This window comes from Chelonoidis abingdonii, chromosome 16 (genome assembly GCF_003597395.2).
Source record: "Chelonoidis abingdonii isolate Lonesome George chromosome 16, CheloAbing_2.0, whole genome shotgun sequence".
NCBI classification, from domain to species: Eukaryota; Metazoa; Chordata; order Testudines; family Testudinidae; genus Chelonoidis; species Chelonoidis abingdonii.
The window spans coordinates 11,773,774-11,797,841 of NC_133784.1; the positions used below are offsets into that span (position 1 = coordinate 11,773,774).

Sequence of the window (24,068 nt, forward strand, 5' to 3'; positions counted from 1 at the left end):
CCAATAAAACATTAGTTCTGTACTTTAATTCTGAGTCTTTGTATATAAAGGCTCCAGTTCCCTGACTCACAACACTGTCACCAGTACAAACTGGCTGAGAATGACAGCCCCAGCGTGCACAAGAGGAGTAATTGCTGTATCACATTTCTGGGCCATCTCTGCTACCTCCTAAAGCCCAAATATTAAACACAAAGGAGGGTAATTTTCAGAGAGTACAGGAGGAAGGGCTGCAAACCGATTCTAAAGTCTTACATACGATGTCCAGTTAACGTGCCAGGTACACCTGAAAATATTGTTAGCTTTTGCGTCCCAGTTTTGTGCACCTAACTTATTGCCCTCTAGCTGGGTAAGTCAGATTTTTAAAAGGTTCCTTGGTTAAGTTTAGTGCTTGAGATTGCAATGCAATCATTGCCCCATCTGTAAAGTTTATCCAAAGTGCATACAAAGAGTTCACATGCAAAAGTAACAATGTGAAGAGAAACTTTGAAAGTTCAAAGTGCTTGTCATTTTTTAGCTCCAAACATTAAAAAATGAGACCACCACCTTACTGGAATGTAGGTCAACAATACAGTTAACATTTGGCCAGGTAATGGTTTTGCCACCCCAGCAAGGTTAGTTTGAAGCAGTACTGGGAAAGTGCTTGGTTGGCCAATAACATTAATGCATAGGAAAATGGATCAGGTATGCACCAGTGCTGAGGGGTTTTTACCACCTCAAGAGGGGTTGTTATACCACCTCATGTGTATTGGGTCCAAACGTAAAGTACAAATGCATCGTTTGAAATAAAGACCTTGGTGTGTGTATACACCAGTGTAAATGACTGTTACCAAAAAACGCCCAAAGTACCCTGCAAAGCAAAAGCTTGTGACCAGAACCGCTCTACTCGGCACTGGTTAGGCTTTGGCTGGAGTACGGCTGTATAGAAAGGATGAAGAGAAACTGGAAACAATACAGAGGCGAGCGACAAGCATGATCAAAAGGACAGAATACAAGCCATGTGAGCAAACTGCCTAGGGAGGCTGTGGAAGCTCCTTCACTGGAGGTTTTCAAAAGGAGGCTGGGCAGCCATCTGTCTTGGATGGTTTAGACATAACTCCTGCATCTTGGCAGGAGGTTAGACTAGATGACCTTTGTGGTCCCCTCTAACCCTATGATATGATGATTCTTTCTTTATACAGAAAGCAGCCTTTAACTCAAAGTTTTTTCTTAGAGGCTCATGGATTCAACATATTTATTTTTTATTTAAATGGTTTAAGTGATTATAAATGTAGGCCGTAGCATATTTTGTATTAAATTCAGATTTCATTTTAAATAGATTTATTTTTAAAAAGAAAAACATAATATAATTTAAACAAAATAAAAAGACTGATTTAAATTTAAAAAAATCCAATTTAAATTAAAAACTATTTATTTTTTTTTTGAATCATCACTTTTTATCCACCCTGATGTATCTACAATAGTTTTCTACAGGTACACGGTTAGCTTTTTAATATATTTGAGGGAGCAAGTAGTTCAGCAATATACTTCAAGTATGTCAAACCAGAGCAAATATTTACCTTTCAAGATCACTTCTTATTGTAGGCCCATCACATCTCATAGACAAGTAAGTCTTGACTTGGGCCCCAATTCTGCAAGATATGTGCTTAACTTTAAGCACATGGAGTAGTTCCATTGCCTCCCCAGAAGCCATGTGCTTAATGTTGAAAACGTGCACATTTGCCCAATTCTGCCATCTGCTTCTTTCTCTTCTCGCTTCCTATCATTCTCCTTCTCAGTCATTTCTTCTTCATGTCTCTTATTCTTCCTCCGTCAGCCTTCATTCATACACCGATACCACCCCGCATTTGATCGTGCTGCATGGTCAATAAGTTTAGATGGCGTGAGCCCAACAGGGACAGACGTTCTTACGGACAGTCGTCCTCCGACACCCCAGTAGAGATTTCAAAAGGTCTCTTACCTCTATTGTGGCGCCATGGGGTTCGAAGGGAAACGATCCATAGCAGCCGTCTGTGGGTCCGTGGGCATTGCCATCCCGGACGAGCCCCCAAATTGTTGGAGAAAAACTTAGTTTTTACTTTTTGTTTGGGTACAAGGGAGTTAGATAGTTTATTATTTTTTAAGCAATTGCAATTGAGGGAGGGAGTGCCGTAGGACACAGGGTCACCCCAGTCCCGGACAGGTCTCTCAACAGGTAAACAATTACAACAAGCATTTATACTTTTGTTACAGACAATAATAAGCAATAGCTGCATTTTGTTTATACACAGGTTATATTAATATTTTTTTTTTTTTTTTACTTAAGAGACTTTAGTCTACATTTTGTATTATTTACACAAGGTTAAAACAACTTTTTACAGTTTTTTTTTTTTACTTGCTTTACACAATTTTTGCTTTTATAGATTTTGCGTTATTAGGGTTATAGTTAGCTTAACTTTTGCTAACAGGGACTGTCATGCATTGAGATCCCCTACAAATCCCTGTCAATTCTTTCTTTACTTCCACATTTCCCATGACTTGCATGCTATGCCTCTGTTAATGCAACCCAAAATTGCATTTGCTTTTTTTTTTTTTTTTTTGCAACAACATTGCATTGTTAACTCATGTTGAAGTTCTGATCCACCACAACTCCCAGATCCCTCTCAGCAGTGCTGCTGCCCGGCCAATTATCTCCCATTCTGTGTTTGTGCGTTTGGTTTTTCTTTTCTAAGTGAAGCACCTTACATTTGTTTTCTTGAATTTCATTTTGCTGTCTATAGCCCAGTTCTCCAGTGTATCAAGATCCCTCTGAATCTTAGCTCTATCCTCCAAAGGGTTGGCAACCCCTATCTAGCTTTGTGTCATCTGGAAACATGATCAATATGCTCTATAACTGCACTTAGATCAAACAACACCGGACTCAGAACAGAATCCTGTAGAACCCCATTTGACACCTTCCAGTCTGACATCATTCCATTAATAGTTACTCTTTGTTTGCAGTTGTTTTACCAATTATGTGTCCACTTAATGGTAGTTCTGCCGAACCCACGTTTTTCCAGCTTACGTATCAGAATGTCATATGGGACTTAGTCAAAAGCCTTGCTAAAGTCCAGATATAATATGTCCACCGCATTCCCCCTATGCAGCAAACCAGTTACCTTGTCAAAGAAGGAAATCATGCTGATTTGGCATGATTTGTTGTTAGTAATCAGGGGGAAAATATCTAGCTATCAGGAGGGAGGAGGGCACGTTTTATAAATATGGCAAAATGGGTCATGTACTGTATTAAGGGCTTGTTTTGTTTAATAAAAATAAATATTATATGATGTTTTGTGTGTTTAATTAAATACCAGTTACCACTATAATGCTGCTTGATGCAAATCTTGAGCAAAAAGTTAATTATCTGTAAATAAGCAAGATATCATTCACCATTTTCTAACATACAAAAACATACAATTAATTAAGAATTTGAAAATATTAAGCTATATAATTGCTTAAATAAATGTATATAGTTATAGTGTACCATATTAGGTTGTAAAAAGATGTACCAAATCTCGGGTGAAGGATTTATTTAGTTGTAAATCAACATATTAATGATTCTATCAACCAATGAGACTGCACCTTTCTTTAGAAAATAACTCATTTTACAAACAGTAAAGTTGGTGATAATTAGTGATTTAAATCAAGGTTTTCCAGTTGGTGATTTAAATCCCAATTTAAATCAATTCACCCTGAGATACGTTTTCAAAACGTACATGAAAAGATGAAAAAAACTGAGGTCTATTAAGGCAAACTGGGCAGCCTTTTTCTATTACTTGGACTTGTGAAATATAAATGTATTTTAGAGCTCTAGGTTTTCCATCAGCTGAATGAGTTTGTGCCAATGAATCAATCGTGGTTGTGTTATTTCGCTTGTAATTGTTTGTTAGATCTTAGTGACATTGTTCTGTAATATTTTAAATCTATGATCCATTTATTCTCTCTTTCATGTTTATAATGAAAGTAGATCAATTCCTGGCTTTGTCGCAGTCTTCCTGTTAGCAGCTGGAAATGCCACATATTCTCTGTGTGCCTCAGTTCCCCACAATCCTTAAAATGTGGATGACAATAATCTCTTTACTGCCCACACTTTGTTTTATCCACTTGGACTGCAAGTTGCCTGCATGGGAATGTCTGCCCTTTGAGCTGGAAGGGTAGCTCCAGCTTAAGGAGATGTGCCCATGTTGACTCTGATTGAGTTAATGGGCTAAAATTAGAGTGCAGCCATGGTGGCACGAGGGGCTAGCTGCCCTGCGTATGTACCCATCTGAGATGGTAGGCATGTCCTCCGGGTGGCCAGCCCCACTTACCACTCGCAGTGCCACGGCTACACTATTTTTAGCGCACTAGTTTGATCAGAGCTGACACAGGTAAGTCTCCTTGAGGTGAAATTTACACCTCCAGCTTGAAGAGTGGACGTACCCTATTGTCTTTGTAGGGTGCCCAGTACAATGGGGCCTTGATCACAGCTGGGACCTCTTGATGGCTGTGTAACACCAGCAGTAATGTTAAATATCAGCAGTAATAATCATCATAATAAAAACCTCTCACTTGTACTCTCACCCTTACTTTTGCCACAAGCTGGGAATGGGTGAAGGGATGGATCACTTGATAATTACCTGTTCTGTTCATTTCCTTTGGGGCACCCGGCATTGGCCACTGTCGGAAGGCAGGATACTGGGCTAGATGGACCTTTGATCTGACCCAGAATGGCCGTTCTTATGTACTGAATGGTGCTGGGGGGTGGAGAGGGATTTCTTTATTTCCAGGCAGGGCACCGATGTGGGAAAGGAAAGGTGGAATTCTTATTAGCAAAACCCTACTTGGATTTATAAACTGAAACCCTTCTATTAGTTTGTGTTGCTTGAACACACCAGGTAGGTCTGGGGCTGATGAATGTGCCATATACCTCCAGATATCCCTTGCCAAGTCCATTTAAGGAGAACATGCCTGCAGAACATGCTAATTAGTACACACTAATTGAGTGTGACAGGTCCATTCATGTAGTACATACCAGTTGGCTGAGCTGGGTTCTTCTAGGTAGAACTGCAATGCAGTTATGTTTATTATGTTACATGGTAATATCGGGAAAGCATTCATGTATTTGAATTCCCTTTCATGACGTGTGTGGCAGTAACCAAACTGGGTTCTGGTGCACACTGAAGTTCACATGGGTTGGAGATTGTCCTGTTGAATGTTAGTTGCCCTCAGCCACGTTCTTCCAAACAGCACAGAACCATGCTGAGATGGAAGAAGAAAAATATGTGAGCAATTCCATGAAGCTGTTTATAGACATGAATGGGTCAAGCTGGAAACAGCCACATTATAGAAACCACTTTGTGTATCATGGTCTGGACTACAGAAAATTATCATGATATTGCAAAAGAACCCACTAGATGTGAAATGCAGGCCCAGTCAGGAGCTTCTTCTAGCAAATACGCTTTCATGAGTGCCGATGGAGAAAACTGGGAGCCGCAGAAAGAGGAGTATGAAGTAGAAACGAGTCAAGCATTGTCATTTCTGACAGAAAAATTGAAAAGTGCAGAGGAGAAACATTTTACCTCCTGGTACCTTCAGTTCCAAGATGTGACCCAGAATCCTTGGCACAGGTTGACCAATAAAGAAGAGAGGTCTTGTGTTGGCGTTGGAAAATGCAGAGATGCAGCTGTTTTTTAACTGAAAAGTGAGAAGTTTGGGTGGGACATAAGCAGAGATCAGAAGGGCACTGGAAGGCAGCTGCCCTGGGAGAGTGGGACATGGCCTGGCTAGGAATACAATGGAGGGGTGTCCTGCAGTCTGCTACTGCCACAGCTGGGCACAAATAATGGCTGTTTTAGGAGGATTCTTGTAGAGCTTGGAGGAGTCTTAAAACACGTTTCAATCTGCACATCAGTAGTTACAGCAGGAGGTGGTAGGGTGGGGAATATGAAGTTAGATATTCTGTCAGATGAGTCAGTAATACAGGAATGCACTTGGTGAAGTGGCTCAAGGGCCACTTCTGTTCTGTTGAGGAGATGCTGTCGCTCATGGGGGAAAATAACAGGCACAACTTACAGATCATGGCCCCACTGAGCTCTGTGGCTAAGCTCTCATTGACTTCAGTGGGACCAGGACTGCGCCTGCTGCCTGTTAAATACACGTGGGTTTGAGTCTCCTCCTGATGTGACCATTGGCTTAAGCAGAGACATCTTGGGCCTGATTTTTGGACCTGCCGTGCACTGCACCTTCTGTTGCCTTGCCTGGAGTTGTGAGGGCTTGATGCTAGCTGAAAACCAGGGCCCTGGTATCTCAGAAATCAAGGCATCCAGTATCCGAGTCCAGCTTTGAAAATTTGAGCCTCACTATCTAGCAGCTGTTGGATCCAGAGGTGTTGCAAGCTATGGATGCAGATCTGTATCCAAACTTCCCCACAGATTGGAAGAGCTGGGTTTGATTCAGGCCTAGCTGTAGTTCATATTTTGTTTTTTGTTTTTCTTTTTTGTAACTTGCAGTGCATTCCCTGTTGTGTTTATCTAAGCAGGATGGCTGCTGGCTGACATACTGGGGAGCATACTGACTCATTCTCTCCAAACCAATGTCTTTCTGTGCCCTGTGGGAGACAACACTAGGTGGAGGTGACTCCGCCTGTGGACCATCTCCTGTCGGGTGCTCTCGTGGCCTACATACTGAATATGCACAGGCTATTCGTGAATCTTTTGGACTGTGACCTCTTTGAGGGGCAGGGACAGTCTGTATGTTCATCTTACACCAGGCCAGGCATGTCACTGGTGCTGAAATAATCATGATCAGTGCTTGCAGTTCCTCTACCATGTGCCTCAGATGCAGGGCAAACACCTCCAGCCCCAGCCCTGGGCAGCCTCAAGGCCGCCGTCATCTTTTCCTAGCTGAGCGCCCAATTTAAATTAGCTCTGTTTTCTCATTGGTGAAGATAATCCATGTTCCTCAGAAGCAGCAGCACTTTCTAAGCTCATCTGGCTCTGGCCACTATCAGAACCAGGACTTGCCCTCTAGCACCTCCAGAGTGAAGGAATAGTCAGACCTATCTCTGAAACCTGCTCCAACAGGTCCTCTAAGAACCACTTCAGGGAACAGCTTGAAAGCCAAGACAGTGTCACTGCCTTCTAGTGGGTTGGTTTAAAGGAGTTTTTAATTGTGAGGGAGATTGTCAGGAGGGAAGGTGAAATAACTCAAGATATATAGCTTGATTAAATTAGGCTGGGGCTGTCGAGCAGGAGGATAGGGAGGGGAGGTGATAAACAGCTATTTTATGGTCTTCACATGGAGAGTGGAAGTGCTGGGATGGGAGCAGGAGGATAACTAGCAACAGTGGAATGCAATTAAGGAAAGGGAGCGTTAAACTGAATATCAGGAGGCATTTCCTGTTCATGAGATTTTTTCACCCTTCAAAATAATCTCCAAAACTTGATTGGGCAAAACACTTGTGCTTGCACTGGAGGGAACCATTTTGCAGGGCTTAGAAACATTCTCTCTCGTCTCTAACTTCTGAGTCCCTTATAACTAGGGCCCTACCAAATTCATGGCCGTGAAAAATGCATCACGGACTGTGAAAGCTGGTCTCCCCCATGAAATCTGGTCTTGTGTGTGCTTTTACCACAAACTACAGATTTTCTGGGGGAGACCAGCGTTTCTCAAACTGGGGGTGCTGACCCAAAAGGCGGCCGCGGGCGGGGTCACAAGGTTATTTTAGGGGGCATCGCAGTGTTGTCACCCTTATTTCTGCACTGCCACCTTCAGAGCTCGACAGCTAGAGAGTGGCAGCTGCTGGCTGAGGACCCAGCTGTGAAAGCAGCAGCACAGAAGTAATAGTGGCAATACCATACTTTGCCATCCTTACATCTGCATTGCTGCTGGTGGCGGCATTGCTTTCAGAGCTGGGCTCCTGCCCAGCAGCCGCCGCTCTCTGGCTACCCAGCGCTGAAGGCAGCGCCGCCGCCAGCAGCAACACAGAAGTAAGGATAGTAGTATTGCAATCTCCCTACAATAACCTTGCGACTCCCCCCCCCCCCCCATTACTATCTGGTGGCTGTATGGAGTGGATTGTAGAGGAAGTTGGGGCTCTCAGCCCCGTTCCTTGTGGACAAACGTCCTCATTACAAAACTCCTGTTGCAACTGATATCTATAACATGTCTGTCTACATTTTCTTCACTTTTCTGACTTGATTTTTGTGACTTAGCCTTAACCTATAAAATAATGAGGGCTTGAGTCAAATGACCTCATATTGACAGGAAGTGTTAATAAAAAATGTACCTGAAAAGAACAAGCAGAGTGTGGTTTTAGCAGAGGGGGAGGGCTGAATGACTGGGCATATACATGCAGCATCATTTCAGATGGTACTAAACTTAGTGAAGGAAGAGGTGCAGTTCATGTTGGTTTCTAAGTATACTGAAAATGTTCAAAACCACAAACCAGGGAAGTTTCATTTTGCAGCCACATCAAGCAACAAATTTAAACAAAAAAAGAGTATGATTCCAAAACTGACTAACAATTTCTCACCCAGGCTTGTCTTTCTGGTAATGCTCTGTCTTAACAAGAACATAACTTCTTCTGGGGGGGGTCATGGGAACAGATTGGGCTCTTGCTTCTAATCCCATGACGGTCCTAGCCAGTTCAGCTTAGCCATGGCAAGGGGCCTGTTGTCCTGCTCTAGCTATTTTGCCGCCCCAAGCACGGCTGTCAGGCTGCCTCTGGTGGCTTGCCTGCGGGAGGTCCACTGGTCCCGCGGATTCGGCAGCAGGTATGCCGAACCTGCAGGACTGGGGACCTCCCGCAGGCAAGCCGCCAAAGGCAGGGACCGGCAGGGCGCCTCCCACAGCTTGCCACCCCAGGCACGCACTTGGAGCGCTGGTGCCTGGAGCCGCTGCTGGCAGCCATTTACACTATTACTCTAGTCCAAAGGGAGTGTCAGATGCTGCCATTCTGACTCGCCAAACATGAAAGCATCACTGTTTATCTCAGCTGAGCTGAAAAAGCAAACAGGCATTTCTAATGACTGGTATTCCAGTAGTGCCTAGAGACTCTGAGATCAGAGCCCCAACGTGCTAGGCATGGCACACACATAGAATAAGACACAGTCCTCACCCTAAAGACCTTACCTTCTGAAAGACGAGGCAAACAAGGGGTGGGAGAAAGGGAAGGAGTGTTATCCCCATTTAACACCTGGAGAACTGAGGCACACAGATGTTAAGTGACTTGCCCAAGGACCTGCACTAACTCTATAGCAGAGCTGGACAATGAACCTAGATCTGATTTCCAGTGCAGTGCCTTAATCCCCAAAACAACTGTTCTCTCATTTTGCATGACTAGGTGCAGAAGGGTGGACTTGCTGCTGGAGCACCCCTATGTAGCTGGGCGTGGCCACTGTCTGCTTTCTAGTGCCCCCTCTGTCGCAGTCGCCTCGTCTTGACCTGGCCTGACGGCTCATCACAATCGCTCCTACCCCTCCCTGGGTAACAAAAAGTCCAACAAATACAAGTGTCCAATCCCTCTGTTTGGTCTGCTACTTTGATTCTGGGCCCAATGGTCTGTACACCCTTTCTTAGGGCTTCCAGGAATCTGTATCCCCTTCTGAGGGACTTCACACCCCTTGCCAGTTCCTGATAGGGGAACTCAGGTCTGTCCTCTACCCTAGGTTCGGTTCAGGACAGGTAGTCAGGGATCACTCTGCCAGTCTCCTTCCTGCCACCTCTCTGGGCATCTTCCTATCAACCAAGCCTTTCCCTGGACTTTCTCCTTGCCCTGAAAGAGCCTTCCTCTCTAGGTGACCTTTCTTTCAGGGCTGGGACTTGAAGGGCTCTGCCCTGGAATCTCCCAACAAAATCCCAAACCAAAAATACCAGATTAGACCAGCTTCTGTCCTCCTCAAGCTTGACCGATCATCCCTTACATCTCCTCAGCCCCATTCTTGAATGGATGTCTCTTGGGCGCGCTCTCTGGAAGTCCAGATCCTGCACTTTTATCAGGGCTCCTCTCACTGGAGCTGCTCCTTCCACCCATGTGGCTGCTCCATGTCTCTCCTGGCCTCCTGCCAGACATCTCTGCCTAGGAAAGGATCTCAGGTCCAACTCACCCCCTGGGCTTTCTCCTGAGTTCTCCATTCTCTCATCCCAAAGAGTGACTGCAGAGTTTCTTCCAACAGCCCCCATCTGCTCTAGACTTCCTGTCTTTATAGTAACCTCCCAGCTGGGACTCATCTTTAATTTAGCCTGGCCCACCCTCCAGGTGCAGCCAGGTGGGTTAATTGGTCTTTCAGGCCCACTTTTAACACTTATAAAGCCAGGATGGGATATATATCCCATCAGTCTACCTCAGGTGTTCTCAAACTTCATTGCACCGTGACCCCCTTCTGACAATTACTACATGACCCCAGGAGGGAGGACTGAAGTCTGAGCCTGCCCAAATCTCACCACCAGGGCATGGGGGGAGGGTAAAGTCAAAGTCTGAGGGCTTCAGCCCAGGGTGGGGGGGCTGTAACGTGAACCCAACCATCCAGGGCTGAACCCCTCGGACTCAGGCTTTGGCCCTGGATCCCAGCAAGTTTAAGGCAAGTCTAAAGTGACCCCATTTAAAATGGGTTGTGACCTACTTTAGGTTCCCAATCGTTCTTTTCTGGGATGCAGTTGGAGTAGTTATAAATATTTTTCTAGCGGTAGGTTTGTTCAGAAATCATAAATGAATCAAAGCATTATCAAGTCTCCAGCACAGAAATTTCACCCTTTCCATATTTCTAGAATATCTGTACATGGCTTGTTCTTAGATATTCTTCTACCCATCCATTTGTTTATTTGCTGTCTGAAAATATCCCTTCATTTTTTCCCCTTTGCAAACAAGAGGTTCCATTTGGAGCTGGTGTGCTTTCTGTGTGTTCAGCCAGTCACAGACCATTCTTCCTCTCCACAGGTCGACTCCTATGATGTGACTGTGGCAGAAGACCTGGGAGAAATCCAGCTGCTAAAAATTGAGAAGCGAAAGTACTGGTTTCATGACGACTGGTACCTCAGGTACATCACTGTGAAAACGCCAGTAGGTGACCATCTGGAATTCCCATGTTACAGATGGATTACAGAGGATAAAGAGATTGTCCTCCGAGATGGAAGAGGTGAGCTCCATGAGAGAACTACTAATCCCTAGACAGGCGTGCTCAGGAATTTAAATTTCACTGCTTTTGTGGGGGGCATGTTCTGTGCCCTTGTTGTGGCCCCAGAGCTGGAGGATCTATCCAGCCCTGGGGCCAGAGGAGTTCTATGCCCCCGCTGATTACTGGGGGGGGACCCGTGCCCCTGCTCCCCCTCTTTGTGCTCACCCCTGCCTCTACAGCAATGAGGACTCCCCCTATCTTTCCCTCTCCTTCCAAAGGCACCCAAACCCTCTCTCCAACTCCAGTTTCTTCTCTCCCACCTGCAAACCTACCACACTCCCTGTGGGATAGATGGTCCCAGCTGACTGTGACCTCAGTGCTGGTTTATGAACTGTCCACTGGGTCTCACACAGGGAAACGAGTTGGGTTACTTTGAGGACACGTGCTAAGGAGATTTTTTTTTCCAGCAGTGGAGATGGTCCGAACACTGTTCCTAAATTGCAGGCTGGCCTCAGTGCTCAATTTCCGGCCGATCCATTGCCTGAAAGTCTCTCTAGTCCTTGGCCAAGCATTCCCTGGCTGCCTAACCTTGAGACTCTAAAATATAGCAGTTTTCCAAGTATTATCCACCTGTAAATGGTCCCGTTTTCTAAAACCCAGGAAAGGGCAGCTTGGAATGAAATTCCAGTTCAGAGAGCATTAGGGCTGGCTGGGAAGTAGAATTCAGCTAAGCTGTTTCATCCTGCAAGAGCCAGGAATAGGCTGATGGTGTGAAATGTGTCGGAGACAGTTGTTGGTGCTGTGCCGAGAAAAGTGCCCTAGCACTTGTGTACTACCCCTGGGTTTTAACTGGCTCTGGTTACCCACTGCCAATACAGTACCGTGGCCAAAGACAGTCGCTTCATTGGCTGCATAATCTAGCTGCTCACAAGTGTGCCTTTGTGGCAATTAAGTTTGACTGCTGCAATATGCTATAGTGTGCACTATTAAAAATGTTGATCTAGTGCCAGTAGATATGGATTGGGAACCAAGAATTTAACCAGTTTTGCTGTATTCAGGTCATTGGCTGCCTAATTAGACATGCAGCCCTAAGGAGTTTGCTTTCCAGTGATTAAGGCCCTTAATAGTCGGGTGCCAACTTTTTTTCTCAGCTTCTGGCTCCCTCACTGATCTCTCCACCTGTGGGGTATTTGGAGAGGCAGGAGAGGGATTCTCCATAACTTGCCTTGGCTTTATTTCAACCCCTGCTTTCAAGAGAGGAAGGCGGTGTGTGGATTTCAGTTTGTGAAGAAGTAAGGGACATTAGCAAGATCCTGCCAGTAGCTTAACCAAACTGCCAGCCAGCCCAGACTGCATTGTCTACTATCAGCCCTGTTCCATCTGCCATTTCTACCTCTGAACCTTAAACAAACATTTCCTGAAAATCCCTAATGCCTTTATTTGCATTCTCTTTTGTGTATGTAAAGTGGGTCAGGTCTTGTCAATCACTTTTCCTTGTGGGTTCTCCTGTTAGCTGCTCTTTCTCTTCTGTTCCCCATCCTTTCTAGGGAAGTCTCTGTTTCATTCAGTAACATCAGGGCCACATGTTTGGACCATCAAGCCATCAGTTTTGCAAAGCCTCTCTCTTTCTTCTGATCCCGAAGCTAGGAGCATGGAACTTGGCATGGAAGAAACACTTGTTCTTGCAGTGTAAGAACAGAGAGTATGAACCTAGGAGAGGGATGTCAAGACATTTACTAGAGTCAGCATCCTTCAGCAGAGAAGATTTAACAAGGCTGTATCTTCCTTGATCATTTGTCGCTCCTCAACCTTAATCAACCTCCTCCCTGTACTGAGGGGACTTGGGTTAAAGTGGTGGTCTCAGAATCCAGGGATGCCAGGTTCAACTCTTACTGGGGCCTGGATTGCAATCTCTGCCTCATACTCTCCTCACTGGTTCTTCCTCTGTTGCTTGTCACTCTTCAGCCTTAACCAACCTCCTTCCTGTACAGAGGGGGCCTGGCTCCCTAGCACAGCAGATGAATATTCCACTGTAGTCTGGTGTGTAAAAGTTATTCTTAGAGACACTATCCATGGCTGCAAGGCAGCAATTCTGGGGATGAAAACAACCCTTTTGCTGTTCAGACCCATTGTATTTCATTGGGCGAGGGGCAAACTGTCTGTTATAATTGAGTACAAGAGAGAACTGCAGCTGATTTGCTACAGCACATACTAAGAGAACCCAGATAATGACAGACACCGAGTCCTTATGTTCCATTACCCAGCTGGAGGATTAGACAGTGAACAGTAAAGAAATCTCATAGCACTGTTTCTTCATTTTTTCACAGCAAAGCTGCACCGAGATGATAAGACTCAGATCCTCAAGCAGCACAGACGCAAAGAACTTGAAGAACGGCAAAAAATGTATCGGTGAGTTTCCTTTAACAGTCCTGCTTTGCGATGTCAGCTGCCCAGGGAGGTCTAGTTTTGTGCCTAGCAGGTGAGTGTCTGGTGACTGGCACCTGTTTGTAAACAGGATCTGAATGAGCTAGTGGTGAACTGGGGGGAAAGACTTCAGGAGCAGTCTGTATTTTCATGGACATGCCTACTCTGCATAGGTGTTCAGCACACAGAGTTTCTTTGCCTAAGTGATCAGTTTTGGCTGGTCTGGGGTAATGAAATATTGTTACCTTATTGTATGAGTAAAGGACAGAAGAACTGTACTGAGCCTGTCCTGACTGAGGGGGTCACCCTAACCCAAACCTAATTGGAAGGTAGGGATGCCAAATCCCAATGAGAGCCAAAGTGAGGAGGATGATAGGTGTTTTTGTTTCTTGGTATGGATGTTGCCTAAAAGAGTCCTAGATATTTAATTCTACTCCCCTTTCCAGTGATTAAAGACAGAGCTGACTGGACTCAACTGAGATCTTTGTTTCTGTTCAGTGATTATTAGAACTGAACTCGATGAGCATGTTTTGGGGCTAAGCTGTAGAACTGGTACGGGGACAGTGTTGCAGTGAAAGATAATGAAGGGGCAAAGAGCTGAGCTAAAGGATGGAACCTGAGAATGTGGCATTTCAGAAGTGGTGATGAGCAGTGAACAGCAGCAGTGGTATGAGTGACAGAGAGGACAGTCGCAGCAAGTGGCCAGCAGTAGCAGAGATAATAGCAGCAGTGGTGAGCAGTGGCACAGATAGCAGTAGCAGTAGAAGCATTGCTCAATGCCCCGCTCCTTGCAGGGGTGGGAGGTGAATCCATACAAATGCATCTCTGAACTCTGGATTGTCACTGACCAAAGCCAATCAGCTGAGAGTGGGGAGCAGCAGATGGAAAGGGGAGTGGCATGTTAAAGGGACATTCGTTCATTGGACTTTCACAATGCAAAGTGGGGAAACTGAGGCAAAGGATAGTGCACAACTTACTGTAGGGTGGATGTTTGCTTATGGTTATGTGCTTTTGAATGGTGGTTGTGGTGTTTTCCCAGATTAACACTGGTTTCAAATCCTCTTTTAATTGAAGTTTTCTTTTGCTATAACAGGCTCCGTGCTTGGGAGTGGGGAAGTGTTGCTTCTTAATAGTGCCCAGGGATGGTGTGTTGTTTTAATGGATTACAGGGTGAGGGCTTGTGACGTTATTGATATAAACTGGGACCATATAGAACATGGGTTGCAACCACGGTTCTGTAGTGCCACCAAATTCTATGTAAAGGGGGTCATATAAGGTATCTAAGACCAGGTTACGGGTTACAGGTTATGGTTATGCTGTCTGTATGTCTGTATCATTTCTGTAGTTGAAGTTATGAATATTGCCGTAGTGTTACTGGGTCTGTTTTCAATACTTGTTCTGTGTTACTGGAAAAGTCCCAGACAGGCTGATGTCAGCTCTGCTTAGCCTGCTTGATGGCCATAAGGACCATCAACTACACAACTGACCCATCGAGAGAAGGTGGATACGCCCTGTGATCCACTGGAGTATGCAGAAACTGGCCCATGTGACTGCAAACTCCATTTTGCTGTAACTTTCCACAGTAGGAAAAAGGATGTTCTTACACCTGGAAAGGTTCATATTAGGCAAAGGCCTCATCTCCATTTTGTCTTCGATCCTGCTTCTTACCTCTGGAGGGATTGCTGCAAGCTGAAGCTCTACACAAGGGACTGAGGACCATCCCAGCTGGGGAGTACTCCAGAGACTTGGTTTGAACCTGCAGTTACTTCATCACTGCTACAAGCCTGAACTAAGGACTTTGCCATCACTGTAGTAATGATTCCATTTAACCAATTCTAGCTCTCACCTCTATCTTTTTCCTTTTATGATAAACCTTTAGATTTTAGATTCTAAAGTTGGCAACAGCGTGATTTGTGGTAAATCTGATGTGTATATACTGACCTGTGTCTGGGCTGTCCTTTCTGATCAAGAGAACCTTTTTCTTTTACTTGGGTGTTGGTTTCATAACCATTCATCCCCAGGATGTGTGGACTGGTGGTGATACTGGGAGACTGAGTGTCTAAGGAATTGCTTGTGTACTTGCGGTTAGCCAGTGGTGTGATACGAAGTCTTTTGTCTGGCTGGTTTGGTTGCTTAGAGGTGGAAAAACCCAGCCTGGGCTGTGACTGCCCTGTTTGAGCAATTGGTCCTGATTTGGCACTCTCAGTTGGGTCCGCCAGAACCACATCGTCACAGGGCTCAAGCCAGTTCTGTTTTGCATGTTGAGAGAACCTCTGCTATTGAACCTGGCCTTGTTGTTGCCACTCCTCTGGGGAGAAGGGTTATAAGCCGGCAGCTTCTGCAGAGTGGCCCAGCACTGGATGGAGACAAAATGTCCTTCTGGCTCCTGGAGCACGTCTCTGCAGTCAGGGTTAAAGCAGGCTGGAAGGACGGTGTAGTCAGGCTTGCCCAGACTGCAAATACCATACCAGTTTGTAGCAGAGAAAACCCTTCAGTCACCCATATTGTCTAGATGACACATTTCACTGAGGCTGAATTCATTGAGGCAATTTATTCCATGCTAACCACTGACAGTTGGGCAGTTTTTCCTAATGTCCAACCAAACCACTCTTGCTGCAATTTAAGCCCGGTTGCTTCTTGTCCTATCCTCAGAGGTTAATAAGAACAATTTTCTTCCTCCTCCTTTAACACCTTTTATGTACTTGAAACTGTTATCATGTCCCCTCTCAGTCTTCTTTTTTAGACTAAACAATCCGTTTTTTCAATCTTCCCTCATAGATCATGCTTTCTAGACCTTTAGTCATTTTTTTTTGCTCTCTCTGGATTTCTCCAATTGTTCCACATCTTTACTGAAATATGACACCCAGAACTGGACACAATACTCCAGTTGAGCCTAATCAGTGTGAGTGTAGAGCGGAAGAATTACTTCTCATGTCTTGCTACAACACTCCTGCTAATACATCCAGAATGATGTTCGTTGTTTTGCAACAGCTGTTACACTGTTGACTCATATTTAGCTTGTGCCACTACACTTCCAGATCCCTTCTGCAGTACAGACGCCTCGGGTACGCAAATCCGCACTTACAAAAAAGTTCCGTACATTCCGTAAGCTAGAAACTTTTGTTGGTTGGTTTTTGGGGGGGGGGGTTGTATAATTGTTAGAGATATGTTCCCGACTTACGCAAAATTCGAGTTATGCAAGGCATTCCGGAACAGAACACTTGCATAATTTGGGGAGTGTCTGTACTTCTTCCTAGGCAGTCATTTCGCATTTTGTATGTGTGCAACTGATTGTTCCTTCCTAAGTGGAGTTTGTCCAGATCAGTTTGAATTTTAATCCTATCCTCCAAAGCATTTGCAACCCCTCCCAACTTGGTATCCTCTCCAAACTTCATGAGTGAACTCTTTATGCCATTATCTAAATCATTGATAAAGATATTGAACAGAACCGGACCCAGAACTGATCCCTGCGGGACCCCACTCATTATACCCTTCCAGCTTGACTGTGAACCACTGATAATTACTCTCTTGGAACTGTTTTCCAACCAGTTATGCACCCACCTTACAGTAACTCCATCTAGTTTGTATTTCCCTACTTTGTTAATGAGAAGGTCATATGAGACAATATCAAAAGCTTTACTAAAGTCAAGATATACCACATCTACCACTTCTCCCTTATCCACAAAGGTTGTTACCCTGTCAAAGAAAGTTATCAGGTTGGTTTGACGTGATTTGTTCTTGACAAATCCATGCTGACTGTTACTTATCACCTTATTATTTTCTAGATGTTTGCAAATTGATTGCTTAATTATTTGCTCCATTATCTTTCTGGATACAGAAGTTAAGCTGACTGGTCTGTAATGAGACAGAGACTTCCTTTGAAATGATGGGAAACAGAATAGAAAGAGCGGCTCCCGGGACAATTCCCGAGGAAATGTTTTGGACAAGACCAGCTTTACATGCACAAAAGGGAATGCAAATAAAGCCATTTGGAATTGAAGGGTAATGGCTGTTTAAGGTTCAGAGGTAGAAATGGCAGCTCTATCAGGACAGAAAACAAACAATGCAATCTGCATGGGACTGGCAATCTGACAGGCTTTCTAAAGTTCTTCCTTTGCAAACCACCTTCCTTTCGTTTGAAATAAAAATTTCCCACTCAAATTCCAACCAAATGGGCACAATGTAAGAACATTAGTATAGTAGAAAGTATCACAGCATAACGCTACCTAAAGGAGGCACAAGTTTTCTTCTAAGCTGCTAAGGGAGTTCTGTGTCTCTGTAGTGTTGCCTTTTGGAAGAGACCAATCTTAGCCTGAGCATTTTAAGCTGTTAGAAACTTTATGACCCTTTTTCTGCATAAGAGTGAGGCATGCCAGCCAAATGTACATCCCACTAAACGATTTCTGCAGTTCTAGCTGGATACAGTACTATTTATTTCCAGCCTAGAGGCGGAATGTGGTCTAGTGGGCTGAGCATGGGACGAGACAGCAGGGCCTTCTAAGAACTTATCCTAGTTCTGAGGCATGTCACCTTGCCATCTGTTTCCTTATCTGTAGTGTGTGTTTCTATTATTAATAAAATAGTGATGTATTGCTGTGCACTGGCCTGTTTCATCACAGTGCTGGCTGTGTGAGAGGGTGGGGTGAGTGAGTCCTATATGTTATACTTGCATATCCATATCTTATTAACCAAATCTTAAGAGGTGCTAAGCAACTGCACCTCCTAGTGAAGTCAAAGGGCATTTCAGTGCCTTCTGGGTTGTGGCCCTATATATACGTTATGGGCCTGATTCTTAGCTCCAAAACATTCTCATCAGTGATTTCAGTTCTAATAATCACTGAACAGAAATAAGGATCTCAGCTGAGTCCAATCAGCTCTGTCTTTAACCACTGGAAAGGGGAAAGGGTCTTCCACATCTGTTGGCTTTCACCCAACCCTTCTTTAAAAATTTTCCACAACCTTTTAATTCTACATGCCAGCAGTCTGGTTCCGTTTTCGTTAAGGTGGAGCCCATCCCTCCTGCATAAGCTACTCCCGCCCCAAAAGTTTCCGCAGTTCCTAATGAACCTAAATCCCTCCTCCCTATGCCATCATCTCATCCATGCATTTAGACTATAGCACCTAGGAGCTCTAGTCAAGGACCAGGATCCCATTGTGCTAGGCGCTGTACAAACACAGAAAAGATAGGCCCTGCCCAAAACAGCTGACAATGTTCTCTCTAGTTGCATGCTCACTGCTGTGAACCATATGCCTCAGTGCCGTGGATGATATTTCCAGCAGACTCATCAGGGATACTGATAATGACACATTTATAACAATGCCTTCCATTCTGAAGGAACCCAACATGCTTTATTTACACACACACACACTGTAGGTCTGATTCTCCATTGCCAGGCATGACCATTTACACCTGTGTAAAGTGGTGTAAACACACTACTCATTTCATAGCCTTTGACGCCCACTGCACACAGAGGTCAATGACTACGCAAGGTGTAAAGCTGTGGAGAATCAAATCACCATTAATTACTGCTTCTTGGAGCTGCTAGTCCTGGAACCCACAAGGGGAGAGGCAATTCTTGATTTAGTCCTAAATGGCTTACTGGATCTCTTCCAAGATGTGAATATAGCTGAACCTGTTGGTAATAGCTACCATAATGTAATTAAATTTAACTTCCTCGGGGGGAGGGAGAAAATACCAAAACACTTGCCACAGTAACAGTTAACTTCGCAAAGGGGAGCTACACAAAAATGAGGATGCTGATTAGATAGAGATTAAAAAGAGCAGTGACAAGGGTAAAATACCTACAAGCAGCCTGGAGACTACTTAAAACACCATAATAGAGTCTCAGAATATATATATACCCCAAATAAAAAAAAAAAGACCATAGGAGGACCAAAAAATGCCACTATGGCTAAGCAGAAGAGTAATGGAGGCAAAAAGGCATCCTTTAAAATTTGGAACTCAAATCCTAATGGGGAAAATAGGAAGGAGCACAAACTCTGTCAAGTAAAATGTACAAGTATAATAAGCCAGCCCAAGAAAGAATTTGAGAAGCAGCTTGCTAAAGATGAAAAACCTCAGAGTAAAATTGAAGCCAGAAGCCTCCCAAACAGTCAGCAGGGCTACTGGACGACAAAATGGTTAAGGGAGCACTCAGGAAGACAAGGGAATTGCAGAGGAGCTAAATGAATTCTTCTCATTGGTCTTCACTGCAGAGGATGTGGGGAAAATAACCACATCAGAGCTATTCTTTTGGAGTGACAGATCTGAGGAACTGTCCCAAATCGATCTGTCAATAGAAGAGGTTTTAGAACACATTAATAAACTAAACAGTAATCAGTCACCAGGACCAGATGGTATTCCCCCAAGAGTTCTGAAACTCAATTATGAAATTGCAGAACTACCAACTGTGGTATGGAACCTATCATTCAAATCAGCTTCTGTACCAGATGACTGGAGAATAGCTAATGTGATGCCAATTTTTTAAAAAGGCTCCAGAGGTGAGCCTGGCAATTACAGGCCAGTAAGCCTGACTTCAGTACCAGGCAAACTGATTGAAACTGTAGTAAAGAATAGAATGATCAGACACATAGATGAACACAGTATGTTGGGGAAGAGTCAACATGCCTTTTGTAAAGGGAAATCATCCCTCACTCATCTATTAGAATTCTTTGAGGGAGTGAACAGGCATGTGGGTGAGGGTGATCCAGTGGACGTAGTGTATTTAGATTTTCAGAAAGCCTTTGACAAGGTCCCTCACCAAAGACTCTTAAGGAAAGTAAGTAGTCATAGGATAAGATGAGAGGTCCTCTCAGAGGTTATTAACTAGTTAAAAGACAGGGAAAAAATGGTAGGAATAAATGGTCAGTTTTCAGAATGGAGAGAGGTAAGTAGCAGGGTCCCCCACAGATCTGTCTCAGGACCTATGTTATTCAACATATTCATTAAGGGAAAAGGAGATGAGCAGTGAAGTGGTAAAGTTGGCAGATGACACAAAATTATTCAAAGTAGTTAAGTCCAAAGCAGACTCGGAGGGAATCAGAGGGGATCTCACCAAACTGGGTGACTGGGTAGCAAAAGGGCAGATGAAATTCAGTGGTGATAAGTGCAAAGTAACGCACAGCGGAAAAAATCATTCCAACTATACATATACAATGATGGGGTATAAATTAGGTCTGACCCTAAGTTCCTTCTAAGCTGCGTGGCTGTGCAGCAGCCTGTTAAGCACTGCGCAGTTGCTCAGGGCTGCAGTCGGGAGAGATGCCTGTCCCCCAGCCCTGGAATCAGGGGTGGCTCCAGGCCCCAGCATGCCAAGCGCATGCTTGGGGTGGCAAGCCGTGGGGGGCGCTCTGCCGGCACCACGAGGGCTGCAGGCAGGCTGCCTCCTGCAGCTTGCCTGCTGAGGGTCCATTGGTCCCGCGGCTTTGGTGGACCTCCCTCAGGCATGCCTGCGGAGGGTCCACTGGTCCCGTGGCTTTGGTGGACCTCCCTCAGGCGTGCCTGCGGAGGGTCCGCTGGTCCCTCGGCTTCGGCAGACCTTCCGCAGGAGTGCCTGCGGGAGGTCCACCAAAGTTGCGGGACCAGCGAACCCTCCGCAGGCAAACCACCGGAGGCAGCCTGCCTGCCATGCTTGGGGCAGCAAAATCCCTAGAGCCGGCCCTGCCCGAAATTGCCACAGTGGGGAGAGGGAGACTTGGGAGAAGCACCTATCCTGCGGATCCAGCCCATCCCAGCCCCAAACCTACTGTGGCTAGAGGAGAGGCAACCCAGCCCCAACCCAGCCCCAGCCCGGACCTGCCACAGTCAGGGAAGAGGTGCCTTGCCTGTGGCCCCAACCCCAGAGCTGCCACATTGGGGAGAGGCAGGGAGAGATGCTCTCGTCCAGCATCGGACATGTCGCGGCTGGGGAAGAGGTGCTTATCCCATGGCATCAGCCCCGGAGTTGCCACATCGGGGAGAGGCAGGGAGAGATGCTCTCCTCCAGCCTTGGACATGTCGCAGCTGGGGGAGAGGTGCTTATTCCATGGCACCAGCCCTGGAGTTGCCACAGGGGGGAGAGGCGCTTCCCCCTCCCCCAGCTCCGGTGCTGCCGTGGGGAGAGAGAGATGGGGGAGTCCTCTCACCCCACTGTAGCCCCGGGGAAGCCTTCACCCCAAACTCCTCATCTCTGGCCCCACCCCAGAGCCCACGCCCTCAGCCGGAGTCCTCACCCCCCCAACCCTCTGCCCCACCCCAGAGCCCCTCATCGCTGGCCCCACCCCAGAGCCCACACTCACAGCTGGAGCCCTCACCCTCACACACTCTGAACCCCTCAGCCCCACCTCCACTACATGAATTTTTTATGTGCACCAACATGGAGGTGATATGAAGTTGTGGTGGCCAAAAGTGTAAGTGGGTGGAACTGGATTAGTTCATGGAGAGTAGGTCTGTCAATGGCTATTAGCCAACCCCATGCTCTGGGTGACCATAAAGCCCTGAATACCAGAAGCTGGGAGGAGAAGATGGAGATGGATCATTCCATGATTGCCCTGTTCTGTGCAATTCCCCTAAAGTGCTGGTGCTGGCCAGTGTTGGAGACAGGATACTGGGCAGGATGGACCATCATCCGACCCAGCATAGTATCTCTGTTATTCTTATGGTAGTACAAGTAATTAATAACAATGACATTAAAGATACTATACTGTGCTGTTTACATGATTGACACCACTCCTTTTCTTTTTTTCCCTTTTCCCTTTCTCAGATGGAAGGAATGGCATCCCGGATTTCCTTTAAGCATCGATGCGAATTGTCACAGTGACTTGCCTCGCGACATCCAGTTTGACAGTGAGAAGGGAGTCGATTTCGTTCTGAACTACTCCAAAGCGTATGTGTTTCTGGGGCTCAGAATTTCTGATCAGAAAAGCTGGGGGTGGGGGACATGCATGAAATTGTATTTTGTTAAAGATGTTTCCCTTCTTTTAAATTTAAAAACTAGAAATTTCATTGGGATATTGAAGTTTGAAAATTTGGAAGTGATTTTGTGGTTGGTCAATAAATGAGGAAGATACTGCACACTTTCCCCCCAAATTTCTTTTTTTTTTTCATTTCAAAATTTGAAACATTTGGAGCTTTGAGTTGGAAAAGTTTCAGGCACCTCACTAAATCATGCTTTGAGGGTCACAGGGGAGCAAAAGAGACATTGGTGACAAACCAAGGTACAGAGAATGTCTGCTGAGCAAAGACTAGGCATGCAGTGTACAGTACCTTTTGGTGGGATAACTCACAATTAAACGTAACTTGTCTGAAGCATGTGGGTTAGTGAAATGTCCAGCTAACCCACCAATGCCTGCATCTCTCACATCCCTCATGAAACGTGGTCATGACCATTCATCAGCATTAAAGATCCTGTGGAACTCTTAGTACAGGGGGAATGAGACAGTCACCAGCTGATGGACGACCCTCACTGAGAATAAGCCTGTCCTATCCACCAGGGGTTGGACTAGACAAGCCACTGTATCATTCCATCTCTGATTCTATTAATCATTTGATATCTTACTTCTTTAAAATGCTGTTTTAATAGCAGTGCTATTGCCCGTTAGAGGAACCAAACATCATTAATGTCAGCCAACATGACCTGATCCAAACTAAGGACTATTATTTCCCAGAGTCCAGCTGAGCACCTGGATTGTCCCAAGCCTTGATCTCATGGGCCTTCTTTATGATGTCACAGCCATGCCCCAACTCACAGCAATGCGTGTTTGGCCTTCACCATCAAAACAAGAGGAAAATGCCTTCGCACATCGTGTTACATAGAATTCTACGGTTAAATTGGAGGGTGGGCGTGCGAGAGAGCATCCATCCCCCTCAGCCACACCTGGTCCCACAGTGGCATTTCTCTTTTTCTTCTCCCTCCTACTTTTCCTTCTCCTAGGAAGGATTTTTCATAGTGGATGGACACTGAGTGTTTTAAAACTTTTTTTGAAATGCAAATATGGCCCTTGAAGAGAAGGAGCTGAACTCTATATAGCAATGAGCCCCTCCAAGGTATGCACAAACAGGCTATTGGGACCCTTCTCCAGCAGCTGCAGGGACTTAGCCTTCCATCTTATGCTACCCAGTGTACTCAAGGCATGAACGAATAGCTGACTAATGCACCCCCTCTTACGGCTTGGTCATGACAGCAGGAGAGACATCTGGGTGTTCCAGCACGTGATTAAGTTGATGTTACAGATCATAGTCCGGTGTTTCCCCTTTGACTGATGCTCACAGTTAGTAAATACCTATTCTGCTTAAGGGCTAGATTCTGATACCGCTACTCACTGTGCATAGTATGTTACTGGTCACATAGTCCCATTAGTTTTAGTGAGACTGTTTGAGGAATGTCACAACTGGGAATTGGATGGTCAACCCGACTGGATGGAGCAGGAGTCAAACCAAGGGTCAAAGCTAGAGTCGGAGTCAGAGAGTCAAGCCAAGGATTGGAGCCAGAGTTGGAGACAAGGTGCAGGGATCAGGAAAAGACAGAAACCAGGAGCAGGTCAGGTCAGGTAACA

At 45.4% G+C, this 24,068-nt stretch overlaps 1 protein-coding gene across 1 annotated transcript in view; it reads left to right on the top strand.

Moving 5' to 3' along the window:
• The window catches only part of ALOX5 (arachidonate 5-lipoxygenase), a 54,999-nt gene that overhangs the window by 4,588 nt on the left and 26,343 nt on the right, over positions 1 to 24,068 (top strand). The window contains exons 2-4 of the mRNA XM_032778201.2: positions 10,934 to 11,132; positions 13,439 to 13,520; positions 22,277 to 22,399. Coding sequence (XP_032634092.1) covers positions 10,934 to 11,132; positions 13,439 to 13,520; positions 22,277 to 22,399 — 404 coding nt within the window. The remainder of the gene's footprint in view (positions 1 to 10,933; positions 11,133 to 13,438; positions 13,521 to 22,276; positions 22,400 to 24,068) is intronic.